At 39.7% G+C, this 24,624-nt stretch overlaps 1 protein-coding gene across 1 annotated transcript in view; it reads right to left on the bottom strand.

Annotated features, from left to right (window-relative positions):
* Nucleotides 1-15,969, bottom strand: part of TEX10 (testis expressed 10) — a 62,513-nt gene extending 46,544 nt beyond the window's left edge. Inside the window, exons 1-5 of the mRNA XM_058694769.1 lie at nucleotides 15,793-15,969; nucleotides 10,892-11,080; nucleotides 8,657-9,369; nucleotides 8,024-8,267; nucleotides 1,916-2,028 (exon numbers count right to left, since the gene is read on the bottom strand). Coding sequence (XP_058550752.1) covers nucleotides 1,916-2,028; nucleotides 8,024-8,267; nucleotides 8,657-9,369; nucleotides 10,892-11,071 — 1,250 coding nt within the window. The 5' untranslated portion in view covers nucleotides 11,072-11,080; nucleotides 15,793-15,969. The remainder of the gene's footprint in view (nucleotides 1-1,915; nucleotides 2,029-8,023; nucleotides 8,268-8,656; nucleotides 9,370-10,891; nucleotides 11,081-15,792) is intronic.
* Between the last annotated feature and the right edge of the window lie 8,655 nt (nucleotides 15,970-24,624).

The following is a 24,624-nucleotide window of genomic DNA, read 5'->3' as shown; positions in this document are numbered from 1 at the left end:
GTTACTGGACTATTGTTTTTAAGCTTCAAACCCACCCTTCTATACTCTGCTTTGTCATCCTACAGCTGGGACTCTAGGCCACATTTTTCCTTTGCAGCTGGCTTCTCGTTAAGCTCTGCCAATGAAGGGGTCCTAGTAAGAGACTAGAAAGCTGTAGGAGAAAGATGGGATACTCTCCTTTGTTTGCTTCCCAGTCCTGTTTTTGCTTCCTTTTGCTGCCAATTCAACTCAACAACTCTTCCTCAGGCCAGAAGCAGTTTATTCTAGTAGCCACAGTTGAATCCAGTTTGCAGTTTTTGTGACACAAAACCAGCATCATCACGACCCGAAGAAGCACCAGCCAGCCAAAATTCCCTTAGCAAAGTTTTGAGCCCCAGCTCGAGGCCCCTCTTCAGATCTCAAAAACATTCATGTCCACTAAGGAAAAACCACTTTCCCAGGGGTCAGAGTTTTGGTGCCACAAAGCATTTCCTCCAAGCTTCTTGCTCTCTTCTTTCTCCCACTTCTAGAGACAGTACCTACTTTCCTGAGTGGCTATCTCCATATTATGTTTCCTTTTGCCTTTTCGGTTCTTTGGGGCACCTGGGTAGCTCAGTCAGTTGAATGTCCAACTTCGGCTCAGGTCACAATCGCACGGTTTCTGAGTTTGAGCCCCACAGCAGTCTCACTGCTGTCAGCACAGAGCCCCCTTTGGATCCTCTGCACCCCCCTGCCCCTCCCCTGTTTGAGTGCACTAAATAAATTTTTTTTTTAAATGCTGTTAAAATCACTAGGGTGGTTTCTGTCTCCTAACTCTTCCCTGACATATTTTTACCAATTTTGTATTTTGACTGATTTAAACAACTTTATGAATTGCTTAGAACAAGAAAACATCTGATGATCTCTATTATGATACTTTTATAGTAAGCAACCAAAATATTTAATGAAGAAATGAAAACCTTATCGGCCTCCAACAGCCTTGTCACTTCTAAGCATATCCTCTAAACCCTGCTCAAAGAGCCTCATTGATTCTCCAGGTAGTTTCTTCCCTTTGACAAATATAACAATCATCTGACAGACTAAGACCCCTTCAGGCATTTACTCATTTGAGGAACTGCCACTTTTAGCGTTCTAGCTTGCACCTGCTTCTCAAATTTTATTAGATAACTTGTTTCTACACTTACTTGCTCTCACTTGAGGTGAACATTTTAAACCGTTTTCAGGCTTACAATTTTAAATTCCATCTTCTAATCCATAAATTCTGGTTTAGAAAGTTATTTCTCTCCAATTATCCTTCTTCCTGATACTGATAATAGTTTCATTACCAGTTTCCTCATATATAAATGACACAACTATATGACCTTTAAGATACTTTCTTGCTTAGGGATTACATAGTACCTCTTTCCCAAATAAATCAGCCCAACAACTTTTATTATATTCTTATTTATATAACTTGATACTCTGTGAAAAATATTCACTTTAGATTTTTAAACATTAAAAGAAACGGAAGTCGGGGCACCTGGGTGGCGCAGTCGGTTAAGCGTCCGACTTCAGCCAGGTCACGATCTCGCGGTCCGTGAGTTCGAGCCCCGCGTCAGGCTCTGGGCTGATGGCTCGGAGCCTGGAGCCTGTTTCCGATTCTGTCTCCCTCTCTCTCTCTGCCCCTCCCCCGTTCATGCTCTGTCTCTCTCTGTCCCAAAAATAAATAAAAAACGTTGAAAAAAAATTAAAAAAAAAAAAAGAAACGGAAGTCTCAAGGCTTAAAGTGACTTACTTGTTCAAGATCAGCCATACTACGGCTACTTTTACTTTTATCTCACAAAATTTAGATACAAACCCCTCACAGTTTAGAACGTTTCAGTTTAAAGCTAATTATCTTCTGGTAATTTCAGGTTAAAACTTTTTCAAGTCTATACAGTGGAAGGAATCACAATACCTTTTATTTGTCTCTTTCCTTTTGTGCTTGGTTATTTCTTTTAAGGCATACGGAAAATGACTCATAAAATGGTGTTTGAAATCAATAAGATAATTCTTTCGAAGCCACGACTCCTATTAAAATAAATAAAAATTAGAAAATCTACAAGAAACAATTTAAAATAACCAATAAAACTTTAAGCAGAAATGTGACCACTTATTAATATTCAACTATATATTTACCATTATAATACATCTTTTGCTTATGACAGAAGATACAAATAAATTTTAAAATCAAAATAAATTAGAGCACCCAAATGTCACCCATAGATCTTTCTGGTGTTTAATAATTATCATTACTTGTATTTTATTTACTGTTTAAAAGAAAAAGGGAGAAAGTAAGAAGAAAATTCTGAATTTGAACCACTAGTGCAATATTTGTAAAATATACCAGAAAGTCTTTGTACTAGTGTTCCGTTACACAATAACTCTACTTCCCAGCAATTCTATTATTTCCCATTAAAAATATTTGTCAAAAAGCAATGCAATTCTCTAAAGTTCTTGCAGTACTCATGAATCTTTCTCTCCTACCTGAAACACTTTTTCCAAATTACAACACTCTTATTTTCTCCTATCCAGAGAACCAACCATTCCATTTTTCCAGGGACTAAAAGGTTTCTTGGGATATAGGACTAGCTGGTTACCCTACAGCTCCTTAGTATCCTTTACTGTATTCTTCTCTTTGTGCTAATTTATCACTGTATACTCAACATGTCTTCTTGAACTTCTAACAGACATGTTAAATTTAACATGAATAAACTGATCTCCCCACCGGCAGTCACACTGTCATTTGGATCATAACGCAGGCACCATTCTTGCTCCTCTTTCCTTCACTATACACATCAGCAGTCCCACTGACTTTATCAGAACCCAGCTGCTTCTCATCACTTCAACTCTAGCTACCATTCTATTCTAATCCACCACTCTTACCAAGATTACTGCAATAGCCTCCCAACTGGTCTCCCTACTTTTCCTCTTGCCCTTCTCAAAAGTCAATTCTCTACATAGTAGCCAGGGTGATCTTTTTATTTTATTAAAGAAAAGTTTATTTTTGAGAGAGAGAAAGAGAGACAGAATGCAAGCAGGGCAGGGCCAGAGAGAGAGGGAGACACAGAATCTGAAGCAGGCTCGAGGCTCTGAGCTGTCAGCACAGAGCCTGATGTGGGGCTCGAACCCACAGACTGCAAGAACATGACCTGAGCTGAAGTCGGATGCTTAAGCAACTGAGCCTCCCAGGCGCCCCTAGGGTGACCTTTTAAAGCATAAACCATACTTCCAAATAACATAGGAAAGAAGAAAGGGAATAAGTATGTATGTAGGGCAGGACTGGTCATTCATAGGAAAGATGGTGTGAGTTTGGGTTCCACAGTTTTGCTAGACCTGGATGCTGATCACAGAGAAGTTCACTAGTGTTCTATGTACCAATTCGTCATATTAAAGTTAAATAAACATAATTCAGATCATGCCACTTCCCTGTTGAAAATTCTCCAATGTCTTTTCACCACATTTGGGTTAAAATCCAAACTTCTTACCATGGACAATAGGGTGCTACATGATCTGGCCACTGTCACTTTTTTCCCTTATCTTCTACCATTCTTAGTACCTCACTTGCACAGACTTTCTTGCCATTCCTCAAATATGCCAAATTTGTTCTCACTTCAGGGGCTTTGCACTTGCTGTTCCCTATGCCTGGAAGGTTCTTCCCACAGGTCTAAGACTTGCTCCTTTAACTTTATTCATTGACATTTAAAAGCCATGAAAGCGTTTCCTGACCATCTATTTAGAATAGCTCCCCCTTGAGGCACCTGGGTGGCCCAGTTCATTAAGCCTCTGACTCTTGATTTCAGCTCAGGTCATCTCACAGTTCATGAGTTTGCCCCGCATTGGGCTCTATACTGACAGTGTATAGCCTTGGGATTCTTTCTTTCTCTCACTCTCGAATAAATAACCTTAATAATAATAATAATAATAATAATACAGCTCCCACTCACTCTGTTCCAGCACATGTTCTCTTTACCCTGCTTTACTTTCATCTTTCTTCTTAGTATTGACATTATATATTTGTTTACCATCCACCAAAAGTTAAGTACTGGAGGGCAAGCAACCTTGTCAGTCATGTTCATCTCTATATTCCCCGAGCCTAGAACAACACCTGAGACTCTGTACAGCAACATTATTCAACAGACCTTTCTGCAGTGATGGAATTATTACTCATCTGTGTTTTCTAATACCACAGCCACTAGCCACATGTAGCTATTGAGCTCTTGAAATGTGGCAGTGTGACTAAGGAACTGAATCTTAATTAACTTAAATAGCCATATTTATAGATGCTCAACAAATCCTGATGCATAATTGCATTACGTTGTACAAATTCCAATCCTCATGGCAAAAAAGACGTGCGCAATGAAGTATATAAACTAAAAATAGCAAGCATTAAAATACAAAGCTAAGGGGCACCTGGGTGGCTCAGTTGGTTGAACATCCGATTTGTGATTTCAGCTCAGGACACGATCTCACAGTCAAGCCCCTTGTCAGGCTCCTTGCTGAGCATGGAGTCTGATTGGGATTCTCTCTCTCCCTCTCACTCTGCCCTTTCCCTGCTCATGCACATGTGTACACTGTCTCTAAATAAATAAACTTTAATAAATAATAAAACCTGGATTAAAATGAAGTTTCTCAACTATGCAGCAAATAAATACATTTAGCAAAACCTAAAAGCAAGCAAGTGTCCCAAGGCTGCACCTAATCTAGATGCCAATTTATCAATAGAAGCCCTATACATTTTTTGTTAATTTTTTTTTAATGTTTATTTATTTTTGAGTGAGAGAGAGTCAGAGTGTGAGTGGGGGAGGAGCAGAGAGACAGGAAGACACAGAATCCGAAGCAGGCTCCTGGCTCTGAGCTGTCAGCACAGGGCCCGACGTGGGGCTTGGACCCATGAATCGTGAGATCATGACCTGAGCCAAAGAAGGCTCCTCAACCAACTGAGCCACCCAGGTGCCCTCTCTCCCCCGCCTTTTCTTTAATTTTATAGAGCGAGCCAGTGCACGCACAAGCAGGGTAGAAGGGCAGAGGGAAAGATAAAGAATCTTAAGCAGGCTCCATGCTCAACATGGAGCCCAATGCGGGGTTCAATCTCATGACCCTAGGATCATGACCTGAGCCGAAATCAAGAGTCAGATGCTAAACCAACTGAACCACCCAGGTGCTCCAGAAGACCTTCACATTTTCTGAGAGAAAAGAGCTACAATTTAGGTTGTGGGACACAATTTGCATTTAAGACCAAGGAATGCCACTTCATTCCTCTTTTAAAGTTTGAGCTGTTATAGGTCATCCAGTATCTTAACTACTAAGCTATAACTGAAGATGAGTGAGACAAACATAATGGTAACAAAAAATAAATTAACGCATTTTAATGTCACCTTGTACAGCTCACATACATATTCATGCTTTGTTCTAAAATAATGAATCTTGGGGTGCCTGGAATCGCTCAGTCAGTTAAGCTCTGACTTCAGCTCATGTCACGATCTTGTGGTCCATGGGTTCAAGCTCCCGACTGGGCTCTGTGCTGATAGCTCAGAGCCTGGAGCCTGCTTCAGATTCTGTGTCTCCCTCTCTGCCCCTCCCCTGCTCATGCTCTTTCTCTCAAAAATAAACATTAAGGGGCGCCTGGGTGGCGCAGTCGGTTAAGCGTCGAACTTCAGCCAGGTCACGATCTCGCGGTCCGTGAGTTCGAGCCCCGCGTCAGGCTCTGGGCTGATGGCTCGGAGCCTGGAGCCTGTTTCCTATTCTGTGTCTCCCTCTCTCTCTGCCCCTCCCCTGTTCATGCTCTGTCTCTCTCTGTCCCAAAAATAAATAAAAAACGTTGAAAAAAAAAAAAAAATTTATAAAAAAAAAAAAATAAACATTAAAAAAAATTTTTTTAACAAAATAATAGATCTTACCTTATCCAGTTATTACAATTCAACATAACCAATTTGCCAAGGTAAATTAGAGAATTCTACCAGTGTATGCTTTTAAATACTATTTCTATTCGAATTAAACTTTCTTCAATTTATTTGAATTTTAAATAGTATCCCAGTTCAGTATTCTACGTAGCGTTCAACAATCTATACAAAACAGTCTTCTGAATATAGTGTCCTACGTTAATGAACTGTTAATAAACAGTCATAATAGCACAGAATAGTTCTAACGCATACAACTTTAAAAATCCATAAAATTAAAGCAGTGTTTAGATCTTTTCACAGTATTATCTGAACGATAGTGCATCATATAAAATTAGCATAATTAATGAATTTGCATTTGGTCCTACCATTCTATCTGGTTACAAACACTATTACTAAAGGATTAACAATTAGTGCCTGTGTGTCACCAAACACCAAAATGCTTAGAATTTTTCTTAGTTTTCTAAAAATGAAGGAAAGACTGGTACTTAAGGTTTATGTTGATATCGTGACTTTTACTTTATATCCCAGCTTCAGATAAATCCATTCAAGAATGCAAATAACATATGCTTTTCCAAAAACCTGTATGTATTGTTAGTCACTAGCTTACACCATAGGTTAATTGCCATAAAGGACAGTAAGCTTTGCTTTCATAAAATTATACACTCTACCCCCAACCCTGATCAATTTCTTGCCAATGTATGCAACGAATCATGAGACAGGCTCAAAACTGTAGTCAATAAAATGCCATCCTATTTGAAAAAGCAATTCATGTAACAACCCTACAGATGATGGATAATGGGTTAATAGTGCTAGAGCAAGCTCTTAAAAGAAACACACACCTTAGTATGATTCCACAATGCTTTTCAGGATCATCGAATACTCTTTTTAGTTTATCCTTCATCTTATTTTATGGAGTCTATTCACTCATTCTAAATTCCAGCTTGAAATAAAAATTGAACAAAACCAAAAAACTGCTTTGTCAGTTTTGTACACATGCAGGCAACTTCAAGGATTCACACCTGCCTAGTCAAAAATCCTTGCAGAAATTCTATAAACCAGATACTTTAAGCTTTAAAGTATTGTTCCTGCAGCTGCCCTTTAAGTGTGCTATCATATTAATTTAATACCAATTAATCTTAGATCTTGTTCTTCCTTACTTACACCATGGACTATACATTACATTCTCTATACCACAGCACTTCAAAAAGGCTGCCAATATTCAACTCTCCCCCACACAGCAGATAAATCATCACGAAACTCGTCTTTACTATCATCTTTTCTAGTGAAAACCTACTACACAACTTAGAATCTTAGGTTAATTTCACGCAGACCATACCTAGAACTACAGCTTACCTACAGTGAAAGGTGACTTTTAGAAATGTATTCTGATCTTATATCCCTTGTCAAGAGAAAACAAAACAGCATGCACTAATCAAGTCTGTAAGTAATTTCTTCTCTAAATCACAGTAGGTTAGTTATAAGATCTTCACTGTGGTCCATTTCTGCTAAAATTGACAATGTGGCATACACTGGAAGAAACTCCTTAATAAGCAACTTTTTTAATCCCATAAGAGGCCTCCAGAAACTAGAATGCTCCTACGTAATCAATCTGCCATAAACAATACATGGTAACACTACTGTGATTACGTCTAATAAAAGCAAATGAAAACAAGCTCATTAAGTTACACATTTCACTTAAATTAAAAATATTCAGAGTGGGGCACACGAGTGGCTCAGTCAGTTGAGCATCTTGCCTCTTGATTTCGGCTCAGGTCAGGACCCCAGGGCCACAGGATCAAGCTGAGCATGGAGCCTATTTAAGATAGTCTCCCTCCCTCCCCCTCCCCCCACCCCTCGTGTGCGCGCAAAAAAAAAATCTTTCTGCCCCTCTCTCCCACTTGTGCTGTCTTAAATAAACAAACAAATAAATTTCAGAATCATCTCACAAGACTATCTTAACTTGCATTTTGGGGCTAAAATAAGAAACAAGCTTATAGTTACACCACTAAAATTATTTTGGAAAATGCATAATCAATTAGTAGCAATCAATTAGTAAATTTCTAACCTGCCCATTTATGATAAAAGGCATTACTTAGAAAATAAAGAATCCATTAAGTTCTCACCAATTTATGAGTTTCATCATGTTGTTTGGAGAGTTTCCACAGAAGGGAAATAATATTAAGAACTTGCTGCATAACCTGCAGAGGTTCTCTTTCTATACCATTTCCAACAGAAGCAGCTAGCTGTGGAGGCACAGCTTCAATCCAGCATTCAATTAGCAATGGAATTATTATCTCAATAAATCCTTTCAAGTTTTCAGTAGATGACAGGCCTTCATCCACACTGCCTAGTCCTCCAACCAGGTACCTAATAAAGAAAGGTAAGAATGAAAAATAAAAATTAATGATTAAAAAATATCACTCCCTGTTTAATTTAAATTTAAATGTAAAGTACCGGTAAAATGAAGTTCCCTGAATTGACAATTACATTGATCAAGACTAGTAAGAAAATAAAATTCTAAGATGACAAAGCCAAAAAAGACCATCAAGTTTTATTTCTCATTAGGCTTTGTAAGAAATGAACAAATTAATACTTTCATATGACTCCTCCCATCAGTAAATAAAATCAAATCATGAGTAACTATATGAAAACTATAAAAGACAACTTCATGTCTCCCCACAATTAGCCATCAATGATCAGCAGTTAAAATTCAATATAGGAAAACTGAGTGTGGACATAACTGAAATCCTTCTTACCGTAGCCTGAACTGTGAACTGACATTTGGCTGTGAACCCCCATTTTCATAAACCTGGATGTGCTGCTGGTCGTTGGCATGTTCCTTCCAGTTGATAAAAATGGAGTTGCTAGTGGCATGGGGATTTTCTTTTTGTTCCTGAAGTCCTTCACTTTCTCTCAACCTACTGGATCCATCTGCCAAGGCCTGAAGGAATTTACTGAGTCTCACTAAGACTTTCAGCCTCCACTGCTGAGAAGTGAGTCTCCGATTAGGATTTACAGAAAGTATCCAGGACTGGGATCTGTCTCTATTTACCAGTCCTTTGGACAGCTGCTGATGAGAAATAAGTTCTACAAAATTCTTAAGCAATATACTGCTACGGCCAGTAATTAAGGCTGGGTACTGTTCCAGCAGAATGTCCAAAACTTTTAAAGAGTCCTCCTGAATTCCTTCAGTAATGTGAGTCATGGCACTAGAGAGATGGGCACTTACCAAAGGAAAAAATGGAGAAATTTGTTCAGCTCGTATTTTGGGGGCCAGGAATTGAAGAAGTTGAACTGCTGCTAATCGTACATTAGCATCTTTATCTGTAAACACAGCAGTCACTTCACTTAATATGTTTGAAAGGTGTGCATCAATTATAAATGGGTATTGAGACAAAAGGTCTTTAAGTCCAAGAAGAGCACTTTGTTTAACCCCAGCATTGTAGTGATGCATCTGTGACAGCAAATCCTAAAAATAAAAATACAGGATTTAGCTATATTATAACATTTTGAAATAAACATGCTAACTAAAACTATGCTAATAAATTAACCCTCCTTGAGGAAACTACTTCAGTAAGTATTTTTGAAATGTTATTTAGCTTTTACTAAGATTGTTTTATCTTTAAAATATATTTAGCTTAATAAAAACATTACATAACTCTTGGTCAGAATCTTCTTTCTGAAATTAACCTGCATGTAGGCTATCATTTAAAGTGACAACAATCATCATCGCTACTGAAAAACCTACTATGTACCAAACATATGGTAGGTACGTTTATATACTCTTAATTTAACAAATGCATTCTCCTTATTTTAAATAGTCTTTCAGGATATGTGTGTATTCTGAGTATAACATTTGACAATTTTATTTGTGGAATACTTTATACCATCTGTGGGGAAAAAAAAGTAACTTCAAGTACCTTTTCAATTTTATTTAACTTCAGAACTTAAAAGCAAAACTAGAAAATGTTGATCTTCACAAAAACTGGTTCACAAATGCTCATAACAGCTTTACACATGGCAACCAAATGGCAAGTGGCATTACAAGTGGCAACCAAATGTCCATCGACTGATGAGTGATAAAATGTGACATTAACCATGCACTGAAACTCTATTCAATAGTACAGAGAAATGAAGTACTGTTCTGACAGATACGCTGTAACACAGATGAACCTCAAAAACATACTAACTAAAAGACCAGTAACGAAAGACCACATATCCATTTATATGAAATGACCAGAATAAGCACATCTACACAGACAAAAAGTAGATTAATGGCTGCCTAGAGCTAGGGGAGAAGAATGGGGAGTGACCTGTAATAGATATAGGGTTTCTTTCTGGCATGATAAAACTGTTCTAAAATTAGATTGTGGGGATAATACATAACTATAAATACATTAAAAGTTACACAATTGCACACTTTAAATGGGTTGATTTTATTATGCATAAAAATTACATTTCAATAAAGCTGTTAAAATTTTAAACAAAACTATTGCTCAAACTTGAATTAACTTCACACATTTACTGAGAACCTGTAAGTTATGTGGGTTCAAAATGATAAGACAAGATCTTTGAGCTCTACACTGGGTGAGGAGCCTGCTTAAGATTCTCCCTCCCTCCCCCCAGTTCGTATACTTTCTCTCTTAAAAAAAAAAAAAAAATCAGTAAGACAAGATCTTCATGAACTATAAAAACAGCTAGAAAATTGTCACATCAAAAACTGTTACATTGAAAAGTTAAACAGAATTTCTTCCAGATCATATATTAACACATCAAATAGGTATATAACAGAAATCACTGTGCGTTTAGTTGAGCAAGTCTTTCTGGAGGAGGTGGGAAAGCTGCAGTGGCAACTCAGATTTGATTAACGGACAAACTCCGAACTTAAGCCGTCAATAAACCCTGAGAAATCAATACAACTTTTCACAAAAAACATTCTAGATGATTTCAAAGAAAACTCTTACTTTATCGAAACAGTATTTATGATTTACCTTTATGTTAAGTTTTCTATTGTTCGTTGGAAGAGTTCCATCTTCTTTGAGTTGCTCAGGCAGATGTATAGTCTTCGTTTTAAAGTTTGTAACAGTAGCATTTTCTAATTTGGGTTTCTTTTTACCAACTTTTAGTTTTACTTTTTGAAAATCATCTTGGCGTTTTCTTTTTTTGGTCATTCTTGAGTGCTATAATGAAAAGAATTTTAAAACAATGGATATAAGAAAATAATCTATAAAAGAATAAAAAAGGTATTTCCCAACATTTATATTACTCTAAAATTTATTTCAAAGCTAATCAAGAATCAAGGCCAACAGTGACTGTGCCAAAGGATCAAAGTATTAAATGGAGAATACCTTTACCAACAGGTATACCTTAGTCAAGACACATATAAAGAGAAGTCATCAACAATAAGGCAACAACCCTGCCACAAATCTGTCAAGCGTTTTTAGCTGGGAAATGGAAACCTTTTGAAATAACCAGGTCCAGGTTTGGGGTGGGTGGTTGGGGGAGGGGGTGGCACACAGATTGCTAAATATACCTTATATCTGTTCCTGGCCCCCCAAAGTCCCCGAGGAACCTCTACTAATGAAACAAAACTAAGTCTGAAGACTAATGTTTTCATCTAACGCAGCCTTTAACAGCCAGAAAAGGTCTCATGAATCTAAACTGGTGCCTGAAAAATGTGTAAGATTCAGAGATAGGTAGCAAGGAGAGTTAATGGGCATTTCATTGAGTAAGGAAAACACCGTATGATTCAGGGGTAGAGAATAAGTCTGGTATGGGCAAAAATGAAGTATCAGCATTTTGAACACCAGGATAGGTTCAGACTAAACAGAAAACAGCATCCAAACCAGGAAATAAAAGCAGTATAAAAGGGAGTATAGTATAACAGAGGAGTAAGGAACAAAGACCAGCTAGGCCACTGTTGTAATACATAACCTGGGCACAAATATGTCATTTTGTACTTCCCCCTCTTCATCATTCTTTCAGTTTACATCCAAAACTTCCCACACAAAAATTTTGATCCATGCCTCCTACCCATTCCCAGGCCACCTCTTAAATCCTTTACTTCTACCCCAGACTGTTATTAGTTTCCCCATCAGTATGCTTGCCTCGTTTCTAGTGTCTACTCCCCAGTCCATTTGCTAGAATCACGAGAGAGCTCTTTCTAAACACAGATCTGGCTCAGGAGTTTTCAGCTGTTCCTCCACTCCCTTACAGTAAAAACTCCATAGCTTGACATTTCACGTCCTTCCTAACTTCCCCTCCAGCTTTATCTTCTCATAAGCTAACATCTATCTAAAATATAGCCTCCTATACCTGGAATCAGCTCAACTCTTCTTGAAAACTTTTCCACATGCTACAAAAATAATGAATTCTGCTCACCACTATACACCCACTAGAACAGGTAAGTACCTCTGAAACAAAACTTCTCGTCTATCATAACTATGCTATGTCCAGAAATTTTTTTTAGAAGTCACAACACTATAAATGGGGAGTCCAAAAAAATGTGAATAAAATGAAGGTTTACATTATTGTGAAATAAAATGGCTTGTGCAAGACCAAGCAGCTCAAGTTCCAGGAATCCAGAAGCCAATCCCCTATAACATTACATCCAAATTCACATGATTGCAAGGTTTTACCACATTAGAGCCCCTTAAGCTAGGTAGGATTTGGCAACATAGGTTAAAAGCAGATTCTAGAGCCAGACTGATTCAGTTCTTATTCAGACTGCCACTTTTTAGCTGTAGTTAAAACTGTGCCTCAGTTTTTATCTGTTTTATCAAAACAGGGATGATAATAATAATACTTACCTCATATAATTGTTACAGGATAGGATTAATAAGGAGCAAATGAGTTCCTATTTGTAAAACACTGAGAACTGCACCTGGCACTGTTCAATACGTATAACAACACGTACATTTTCCTCAAATCTTAGGACCAGAACATTATCAAGCACAATATGAGACACATTATGTACACTGGCATTCAATTCTCACAAAACCAAGTGAGGAAGGTGGTACTAAATTAAAGATGAGCCTCAGAAAGATTTGTCAGTCCTGTGTTAGGGAGTTGAAGAGGGACTTACAAAACAGAGCTCTGCAAAATCAGCTTTATGTTACACATACTGGAATTAAGGTGAGGACTGGAAACCTGAGTGGCAAAATGGCTTAACTTATTTCATTTATACCAATTCCAGGTTTTCACCCCACCCACACCTCTAGTTATTCTAGTTTTAAAAAACGGATAAGCAAAACCTAAAAAGAATACTCACCTGGCCTTTTTATTTAAAAAAAAATTTTTTTTTAATATTTACTTTTTTGAGAGGGGGAGAAGGGGGGGAGGGGGAGAGAGAGAGAGACAGAGAGGGGACACGCACAAGCAGGGGAGGGGCAGAGAGAGAGAAACAAAATCCGAAGCAGGCTCCAGGCTGTCAGCACAGAGCCCAAAGTGGGGCTTGAACTCACAGAGCAAGAGATCATGACCTGAGCTGAAGTCAGGCGCTCAAATAACTGAGCCACCCAGGTGCCCCTCACCTGGCCTCTTTTAATACAAAAAGTTTTTGTTTTTTTTTAATTTTTTTTTTTTTAACGTTTATTTATTTTTGAGACAGAGAGAGACAGAGTACGAACGGGGGAGGGTCAGAGAGAGGGAGACACAGAATCTGAAACAGGCTCCAGGCTCTGAGCTGTCAGCACAGAGCCTGACGCGGGGCTTGAACTCATGGACCGCGAGATCATGACCTGAGATGAAGTCGGCCGCTTAACCGACTGAGCCACCCAGGCGCCCCGTATACAAAAAGTTTTTAATTAAGCAAAGCACTCTTTGTGAACTTTCCCTACAATTTTATTATTAGCTAGTACTAGAGATGAAAATAAACGGTATGAGACAAAAAATGAATTAACCCCCACTCACCAATCCTCTGGGCTATCTTTAGCCACTAACTACCTGACCTGTGTCCAACATACAGTCGGTCAAGATTATACCATATTATGCATCACTTTATATTAGTCACAGTAATTTCCCTATTAGGAACTAAGAGGGCTGATGGCCCTTCCTTGACTTTTAAAGCTAATAATAATATTTTATGGTACACAAAGACCATTTATATACTAGGAATTTTTAAAGTCCTATTACCAATTTGTTACTTTCACATTAAAATAAAGATTTTCAGGGGCGCCTGGGTGGCGCAGTCGGTTAAGCGTCCGACTTCAGCCAGGTCACGATCTCGCGGTCCGTGAGTTCGAGCCCCGCGTCAGGCTCTGGGCTGATGGCTCGGAGCCTGGAACCTGTTTCCGATTCTGTGTCTCCCTCTCTCTCTGCCCCTCCCCCGTTCATGCTCTGTCTCTCTCTGTCCCAAAAATAAATTAAAAACGTTGAAAAAAAATAAAAAATAAAAAAAAATAAAATAAAGATTTTCAGGGACACCTGGCTGGCTCAGTCAGCTAAGCTCAGACTCTGGATTTTGGCTGCTCGTGGGATCAAGTCCCACAATGGGCTCCACACTGGCAGCTCGGAGAATGCTTGGAATTCTGTCTCTCTCTCTCTCAAAATAAATAAACTTAAAAAAATAATAAAGGGGATGCCTGGGTGGCCCAGTCAGTTAAGCCTCTGACTCTTGATTTCCACTTAGGTAATGATCTCAGGTTTGTGAGTTCAAGCTTCACTATCAGCAGGGAGTCTGCTTGAAATTCTCATTCATTCTCTCTCTCCCTCTCTCTCTCTCTCTCTCTCTCTCTCTGCCCCACACCTGCTTACGCTCTCTCTCTCTCTCTCTCTCAAAGTAAATAAACTTTTTAAAAAACTTTTTTTTTTTAAATAAGTTAAATAAAGATTTTCAAGGGCACCTGGCTGGCTTAGTCGGTAGAGCATATAACTCTGGATCCTGGATCTCAGGGTTCCAATTTCAAGCCCCATCATGAGTGTGAAGATTACATAAAATTAAATCTTTAAAAATAAGTAAATAAAACAAAAATAAAGATTTTCATAGCACAGCAAATATTCTGAATAAGCCACTTTTACAGCAGCCAACACTGAATAGTAGCTAGAAACTCAAGCGTCAGGGGTTGAAATCTCATATCACTGGACCTCCTACGCGGGTGAGCCCCTAAAGTTTTAGAAGTGAATTTCATACATTCCAGTTGCAGGTCTTCTAATTTCAACAAAAGGAAGATTCCAGCGTGTCAGAATTTCGACCTAATCGAATTTCAGCTACTTTGTCTACCACCTTAATTTCCAGCTTCTTTTCCAAAAGATAGATAAATAAATAAAAATGCACACTGCAGTCGACCTTTGGTAATTTCCCCGCCAACCCCTTACTCTCACGAGTTCCTCCCAACTCTCCTGAGGGGGACAATCGGGAGACACCAGACTTCCCAGAAAGTAAATGCCCCACACAGGGGCGCCTCCAGACAGCCGCCGAACCCGCTCTGCTCCGCAAAGACTGCTAAACCCCCACACCTGGACGGCGACGGGGCCGAGTAGGAGACGCCCACTCATCCCCACCGCCCCACTTCGGTCCAGCATCCCACAAGTGAAGAGCCGGCGGGCTGCAGAAACTACCGTGCCTTCTACTCCCACGGACGGCGATCAGGGCCACAGTCGGGGAAGCGGGCCCCAACCTACACACCCCGGCCTAAAAGTCTCCGGGACGCGAAACCGCGCGAACCCGCCCAGTCACTTGAGGCGCTTCAAACGCCCGCGGGGCGCCCCGCCCCCGCACAGCCCAGCTCCGCACCCAGGCCCCGCTCCGCCGCGGCGCCGCGGGACAGCCTCCGGACGCGCAGACCGGCCACAGCCGGCCCGGCCCGCCTGGGCCGCGGACCGGGGGGGCTACGGCCCCGCGCGCCGTCCCACGCCCCAGGAGGGCCCGGCCCGACGGGCGGCGGCCGCTCACCTGAAGGCCCGCCGGGACCGGGGCGCGGAGACAGAGGAGAGGAGCGTCCGAACAGAAGCCCACGAGGCTACGGCGTGCGCCACCGGCCTCAGCCTCTAGCTCCCGGAGCGTGTTTTCAAATCGCCTCGTCCTCACGCGGCCGCGTCTCCTTCCGCCGCCCGGAAATCAGGGCCCCTCCCCCGCCGCGCCGCGCTCACGTGACCGCGGCCCGCAGCCGCGCGCAGCCGGGGAGGCGGGAGTGGGAGAGGTAGGCCCCGCCCCCGGGAGGAGGGGGCCCGCCGGAAGCCCCCCGCTCTCCGGGAAGCCCAGGGAGGAGAGCGCAGGATCCGGGGACAAAGCTTGGCCCTAAGTCCAGCCCTGAACTTGCTGGGCGTGCATGTTGGGGGGTGTCATCCTAGTTACAGCTGCCTGAGAGCATGCCTTTTCTCCCTTCGCTAGACCACGATTCCCCAGACCTGCAGCCACATTCAAAGAACAGAAGTTGCACTGAATTGGGAAAGGGAAAAGTTTCAAGCTGCTAGAACCACAGAATTCCTGAGGACGTTAACCTGGATGGAAGTTAAGAATCACTTGACCAAGGACAAAGTACACCTAGTAGCTGGAACGTAACAGTCTTAGTCGAGGATTTTTCCTCATATTTCAATAGCTCAGCACTAAGATTCCTACTGCTGAAATTAAGTGGGCCCAGGGAAGCTAAGGGAGAAATTGAATGCCTAGAAAGGGTTGAGAAAGCAAGGAGAGTGGTTCTTTGAAAGATAGCCTTGCCAAAGACTGGCTGGTGGAGTGGAGAAAAGAACCCCAGGTGTGGACCTGAGACCTTGATCCAAATTTGCCTCTACAGCTTACCAGATATAAAACAGTAAAACTGACAATCATATGAGCCTCAGTTTATGAGCAGAGACCCAAACGCAGGGACTAAAACCATTCCTGTTCTAAGATCAGAGACAAAGCTGACTCAAATACCCACCTTTCCCTTCCCTGGCAGCAGAGCCATACTACCACAATCTGCCTTAAATCCATCATAAACATTTGGAAGTCAGCAGCATTATGTCGTATTACATGACATTAAAAGTTATGAGACTGGATCAGAAGAGGAAAAATTTATTGCTAGCCAGACATGTCCCCTAAACTTCAGTTTCCTGGCTAACAGCTTTTTCAACATTTCCTTTGAACATCCTATATACATCTCGAGGTGAACATGTCCAAAATGGATCTCCCTATTTTCCCCCTGAAACTTATTCCTATTACAGCTTCTTCATCTCAAATAGCAACTTCACCCCTCTAGTGGTGGCCTCTAGGCCAAAAACCCAAAGAAAGTCTTCTTCCACATCACACATCTAATTCATCAGGTGATTCTGTTGACATCAAGTGTTTCCACCACTTAACATCACCTCCCTTGCTATCATTATAGTCCAAGGCATCTCATGATCATTACAGAAAACCTCTGAACAGGTTTGCCATTTCCACCATTGCATTCTCGTGTCTTCCCCTTACATTCTAATATCAGCAGAGTAGCTGTGTGATTAATTTCAAATCTCAGATCAGGTCACTCTTTTGCTCAAAACCCCTCATTAATTCCCCACTTCACTTGGAATAAATCCAGAGTCCTTATCATGGCCTCAAGATCTGCCATATTCTGACTTATTACTGAACCTCTGGGCACTCCAATGACTTTCCTTTTTCACTCTACTCCAGCCATCCTTGCTTCTTTGCCTGTAGCAAAGTGGCATTGGTGGTGATGTAGCTGATGGAAGTGCTTGGCCTGGCTAAAAGGAAGTAGCCAGTCTTCAGCCAACTATTACCATGAGGAAATGCAAATCTCATGTTCAAGAATAAAGAAAAACAGAAATCCAGAAATTTTTATGAGAAATATGACCTTTTTTTGAAAATGTTTAATGTTTTTATTTATTTTTGAGAGAGACAGAGACAGACCACAAGCAGGAGAGGGGCAAAGACAGAGAGAGACACAGAATCCGAAGCAGGCTCCAGGCTCTGAGCTGTCAGCATGTCTGAGCTCAGCTGTCTGAGCATGATGTGGGGCTCAAACCCACGAACTATAAGATCATGACCTGAGCTGAAATCACTTAACTGACTGAGCCACCCAGGTGCCCCTGTAAGAAGTATGATCTTTAAATACTGGTGAAGAAGAACATTGTTTCCTGTTTTTAAAACACTGGGGTGTCTGGGTGGCCCAGTCAGTAGAGCATGCAACTCTTGATTTTGGGGTTGTGAATCTGAGCCCCATGTTGGGTGTGGAGATTACTTAAAAATAAAACCTATGGGGCGCCTGGGTGGCGCAGTCGGTTAAGCGTCTGACTTCAGCCAGGTCACGATCTCGCGGTCCGGTCCGTGATTTGGAGCCCCGCGTCAGGCTCTGGGCTGATGGCTCAGAGCCTGGAGCCTGTTTCCGATTCTGCATCTCCCTCTCTCTCTGCCCCTCCCCCGTTCATGCTCTGTCTCTCTCTGTCCCAAAAATAAAAAAATTTTTAAAAGTTGAAAAAAAAAAATAAAACCTAAAACAACAACAACAACAACAAAACACTGGGTAGGCCAAACAAAATACTTACAAGCCGGTTGCCAGTTTCCAACCCCTGGTTAAAGACATGAAAAATATATACATTAGAATAATGTATTTTATCCATTGTATTTATTTTATCCGTATGTATTGTAATGTATTTTAGCTTTTTCCAACTGTAAATGATGAACTCAGCAACTGCAAGGATCATCTGCTTAGCCCAGCCAGAACAGACCTTTGATAAATAACAACAGTATAGCTAATCAAGGTCTTGGACCCACGCCAAAAAACACATACACAGTGAACATGCATTCTAGAATCCGTGGTATATTTCATTTTCAAAATTCTGTCCAATTGGCCACAGAAACTACAGTATTAGTTTCCTGGGGCTTCTGTAACCAAGTACCACAAATTTGATGGCTTAAACAACAGAAATGTATTAATTTGGGAGGCTAGAAGTCTGACATCATGGTTTGGCAGGGCTGGTTCTTCCCGAGGGCTCTGATGGAGACTGCTCCATGCCTCTCTCCTAGCTTCTAGTGGTCTTAGATGAATTCCAAGTGGGTGGTAGATGGTTTCTCTGTGTCTTCACACTATCTTCCTTCTATGTGTATCTGTGTCTGTGTCCAAATTTCCTCTTTTATAAGGACACCAATCATATTGGATTAGGGCCCTCTCTGATGACCTCATTTTTAACTTGATTACTTCTGTAAAGACCCTGTTTCCAAATAAGATCACCTTCTGGGTTGCTTGGGGGTTAGGACTTCAACATGTCTTTTCGGAGGGACACAATTCAATTCATATGGGACACGAAGATCTGTGTCCAGAAATATCTGTATTTAATCTGAACAACCTCTCTTTTTTTGTCTATGCTCAGACACATCACAAACGCTGAGATTAAGTAACTTCTACACACTTTGTATAACCGTTTCAGGTTCTCTGTTTTTTATACCAGACTTCCAGTTAATGTTTGCTTTGGAAATAGGGTACCACTCCTTAAAAAAAAAAAGTTTAATAAACTTGATTTTATAATGTTGAGGCAAATAATAAAAGCATAAACATATTAAACTCTTACCTTATGTTTCAAAGCTACTGCTGACACACAAAAATCAGAGACTTTTTGAAGAAAGCTGAAAAGGAGAACTTCAAATCTGGTGCTAAACCAGAGACAAAAATTCAAAATACATTCTCTAGGAACTGACTTATAGGATATATGCAAATTAGGTAACTACCTGGTATATATATTTTTAATTTTTTTAAATGTGTATTTATTTTTGAAGGAGAGAGAGAGAGAGAGACAGAGCGTGAGCAGGGGAGGGGCAGAAAGAGAGGGAGACACAGCATCTGAAGCAGGCTCCAAGATCTGAGCTGTCAGCACAGAGCTCCATGCGGGGCTCAAAGTCACCAACTGTGAGATCATGACCTGAGCCACCCAGGTGTCCTTGCCTGGTATATTTTAAAGGGCAATAAATGGCAACAAATGTTGTTATTGACAATGTATCATTGTGCAAAATGAAACTTTTAGTTAGGTCTCCTGGGTAGGAAAGTAATAAGAAACCAGTTCTGACTTTAAAAGGAATTGATTGAGATACTGGGCAACACATAGGATGGCCAGGAAGACTGCTGACAACTTGGAAAAAGACAGGAAGGAGGAACACAAGCTAAGAGCTCAGAATACAACCACCATTGTACCACAAAAATCAGTTCAAGACATAAGAATTGGAAATGAGGAAATAAAATCATCTCCATTTACTGATGTGATTGTATACCTGGAAAAAAAAAAATCAATTGTAAAGCTACTACAAACAAGAATTCAGAAAAAGTGAGTCAGTATAAAATTAACATTCAGAAATCCATAGATTTCACATATACAAACAATAACCAGTTAGACAATAGAATGGAAAAGGAAGTCCCATTTACAATAGCAATCAAAACAGATAAAATTCCTAGTACTGAGTGGCACCTGGGTGGCTCAGTCAGTTGAGCCTCTGACTCTTGGTTTCAGCTGAGCATTGATAGTGCAGAACTTGCTTGAGATTCTCCCTCTCACTCTCTGCTCCTCCCCCTCACTCTCTGCTCCTCCCCCTTTCACCTGTGTGTGCGCGCGCGCGCTCTCTCTCTCTCTCTCTCTCTCAAAATAAATAAATAAACTTAAAAAAAATTCCTAGTACCCAGGCACCTCGGTGGCTCAGCCAGTTAAGTGTCCTACTCTTGATTTTGGCTCAGGTCATGATCTCACCATTCATGGGTTCGAGCCCTGAATCCGGCTCTGTGTTGACAGCAAGGAGGCTGCTTGGGATTCTCTCTCTCTCTCTCTCTCTCTCTCTCTCTCTATCTCTGTCCCTCCCCTGCTCTCTCTCTCAAATCAATAAACTTTAAAAAACAAATAAATAAACTTTAAATATTTTTAATAAAAAATTCCTAATACTGAATAAGTAATCAGATTAAAATATACAATATCCTACAGGTGTCAATTCTCCCAAAATTTATTGGTAAACTGAATGAGATCCCAATAAATATGTCAACAGAATTTTTTTTTTCTAGACCTACACAGGCTGGTTAATATCTGAATATGAAAAAAAAACCAAAAACCAACAACTAAGAATAGCAAGAAAATTTTGAAAAAAAAAAAGCAGCAAGAAGGGAGCAGCCCTATTAAATATAGAAACATATTCTAAAACCTCAATAATTTAAAATATGGATTTTGGCATATGAATAGACAAATCAATGGAACAAAATACAAAGTCCAGAAATAAACCCAAATAAAAACAAAAATTTAGTACTTATAAGGTCAATATCTCCTATCAATAGTATAAAGATAAATGGTTTGCACAAATAGGAAGCCATTTGGAAAAAGATAAAGTTGGGTTCATACTTTACATACTATCTTCAAAGATATAAATTTTAAAAATCCATTAAAGTCTCAGAAAACAAAATTATTTTATGATTTTGACCTTGTCCTAGGACTTAAAATCTAAACACCAGGGGGGAAAGTTTCAAAAATTTGATTATAGGCTTTTCCCAAAACTTTCAGAAATCTTCTGCAAGACCAAAAAAAAAAAAAAAAAAGGAAATAAAAAGTAAAGTTACAAGGCAAATAACAAATTTGGAAAAATATTTGCAACTCATATCACAGGAAAAGGAAGTAAAGGATTAATTTTCTTTTTTTTTAATTTTTTTTTATGTTTTTATTTTATTTTTGAGAAACACAGTGAGAGCAGGGGAGGGGCAGAGAGAGACAGAGACAGAATCTGAAGCAGGCTCCAGGCTCTGAGCTGTCAGCACAGAGCTTGACGTGGGGCTTGAACTCACAGACTGAAAGATCATAACCTGAGCCAAAGTCGGACACCCAACTGACTAAGCCACCCAGGCACCCCAAGATTAATTTTCTTAATATATAAAGAAATCCTAGAAACAAATAAAAAACATCATGTACTTAATAGGAAAATATTTATTTCCAAAGAGTTTATAGAAAAAGAAATATAAATCACCCTAAATAAAAGATTTAAAACCTGATATACAATAAGAGAAATGCAAATTAAAAGTCAGATTATTTTTCTTATTTTTAAGATTATCAAAACTCAGAAGTTTGACAACATACCTGTTGGTGACACTGGAGAAGCAGCACTCTCACATACTGTTGGTAGAAGTGTAAATTATGGAAGGTGTATTTGCAAGAATTAAGTTTGGCTGGGAGTCACAGTAAAACACACAAAAAATAATTTCTTACATTAAAGTCGAGAAGTTAATTACTCACATTAAAATCAAGGTGTAGGCAGGCTAAGCATGAGGTGTCTGTTCCAGGAAGTCCTCATTCAGGCTGCTTCTCTGTCATTGCTCCATTCCCAAAGTCACCTCATGGTTCAAGAGTGCTGTAGCTCCAGCCATCATGCCCACATTTTAGCCAGCAAGCAAAAGAAATGAACGAGGAGGACATGGTCTCTCTATCTGGGGAGACTTCTTAGAAGTTACATACGGCACTTCTGCTTACATCCTTCTGGCAGAACACAGACTGTATCTAACTAACTGTGTAAGAACTGAGAAACAGAAGAGACTTTTTGTGAGTACTGAAAATCACTGCCACAAAGATGATTTTGTGAAATTTTTGTTTCAATTTTATATAAACATGTATATGTATATTCATTGACAAAGCCAAAAATATTCTTCTAGTGGGTCTCAATTTTTTAAACTTTGAAAACTAAATGAGGTGATATGATATATTATGAGAACACGGGAAGAAAATAGACGTGATTATTCTTCTGACCCACGTGGAAAGGACTTTTCAAAGCATAAGAACAAAGAAGAATGATCTGGTGGGATGAATTGGTAAAAATTTTTAAATTTTTATATCAAAAAATATTTTAAACAAAACCAGTAGGAAAAAGATAGATTAGGTAATAAATGCTGTTAGGACAATTGGTGAGCCACTTGAAGGGATGAGAAACTGGCCTCCATAAAATTCCTAACATCAGAAGCATGACATACAAAAAAAAAAAAAAGAAGGAAAAAATTGAAATATTCCACAGCAACCTCTGTTGTCCAGTCAGGAAACAGAAACCATGTCAGTTATTTTTATAGAGAGAATTTAATAGAAAGAATTATTAACTACATACTCAAGAAATAAAAGCACAGAAAGAGGATGTGAGATATCAGAGGGAAAACTGAAGGAAGCCGCCACTATCCCCAAAGGCTGGAAGAACAAAGGAAGGAGTGGGGATTAGTACAATTTAGAAGGTTGTAGATGGGGCCCTCAGAGCTATAAGTGAGACTTCCAGAGAACTGGGGGGTACCAACTGGCTGATGCCTTTGAGGTGGTGCAATAAGTCTGCTGGTGTACATTTTGGAAAAACTGCAAACTGGAATATTGCTCTGGAAGCAAGTTGCTCCTGGGTGAATACTCATTGTTGTAGTGCTGTTGACAAGAACAAAAACAAACAAGAATAAGGGAGTCCCTTCTTCTTCCTGGATCCTTCCAGTCTCCCTGTCCTGCCTCCCATTGGCAGAGCCTAGCAGGGAGCCAGCTATCAAAGCTCAAACAAGATTTGCAGAGTCCCAGATGCAGAAGCACAGAGCAGAATATAGAAGGGTGAGTTTGAAGAAAGAGGGATTACTTAATAATCAGCACTACAACTTTAAAAAATTGTAAACAACTAAACAAAGTAACAAAAGCATCAGAAAGAATAGAGTACAATGCATGTGTAATTTAGGGGTTAAGGAGACTTTTCTTTAAAAAGTTAGGAAACCTAGAAGCCATTGAAGAAAAATATAGAGTTCACAACATTAAAAAAATGTAATGCGATATGGCAAATACCATAAACATAGACAAAAGGCAAAAAAAGTAGCTCAGGGGAAAGAATTGTAACACATATGAAAGATAAGTGATTGGGGCGCCTGGGTGGCTCAGTCGGTTGGGCGGCCGACTTCAGCTCAGGTCATGATCTCGCGGTCCGTGAGTTCGAGCCCCGCGTCGGGCTCTGGGCTGATGGCTCAGAGCCTGGAGCCTGTTTCCGATTCTGTGTCACCCTCTCTCTGCCCCTCCCCCATTCATGCTCTGTCTCTCTCTGTCTCAAAAATAAATAAAATGTTAAAAAAAAAAAAAAATTAAATTAAATAAAAAAAAAAAAAAAAAAAAGATAAGTGATTAATATCTGCAATATACAAGAAGCTTTTTCAAATTATTGAGAAAATGACAAAAACAATCCAATGGAAAAAGAGGCCTACAGCTATGAATGGCAATTCAAACACACAAAAATCCAAATGATCAATAAACTTTTATAAGCCTGCTCAAGCAGACAACTGTCAGGGAAATGTAAATTAATATAACAATGGGATATAACTTCTAATTTATCAAATTCACAACAGTTATAAACCAATCGAACACCTACTGCTGGTAGGGATATAAGGAAAAGTGTATTCTCATCCTTTACTGCTGAAAATGTAAAATAATGCAGCCATTTTGGAAAGAAGTCTGGAAATATCTAAACAAAGTTTTATTTATTTTTTATTTTTTAGAGAGAGAGAGAGAATGAAAACAGGGGAGAGTCAGAGAGAGAGAGAGAATCTCAAGGAGGCTCCACATTGAGTGCAGAGACAGGCGCCCCCAAAGTTTTCTTTAAATTCATATTCTTTAAATCTAGTAATCCCATCCCCTAAGAATTTACCCCATAGACATAAAAGCATCAGTCCAAAGTATATACTGTATTTGTAAGATATTTATTTCAACAATATTTGAGTAGCAAAACAACGGGATATCAATCAGTAGGGGGACAGTTTAATAAACTGCGATACATTGACTATTGTGAAGCCACTAAAAGGAC

Source organism: Neofelis nebulosa, chromosome 12, assembly GCF_028018385.1.
Source record: "Neofelis nebulosa isolate mNeoNeb1 chromosome 12, mNeoNeb1.pri, whole genome shotgun sequence".
In the NCBI taxonomy this organism is placed as follows: Eukaryota; Metazoa; Chordata; class Mammalia; order Carnivora; family Felidae; genus Neofelis; species Neofelis nebulosa.
Note: the sequence above shows the minus strand (reverse complement) of the source record. Positions and strands in the feature narration are given on the sequence as shown.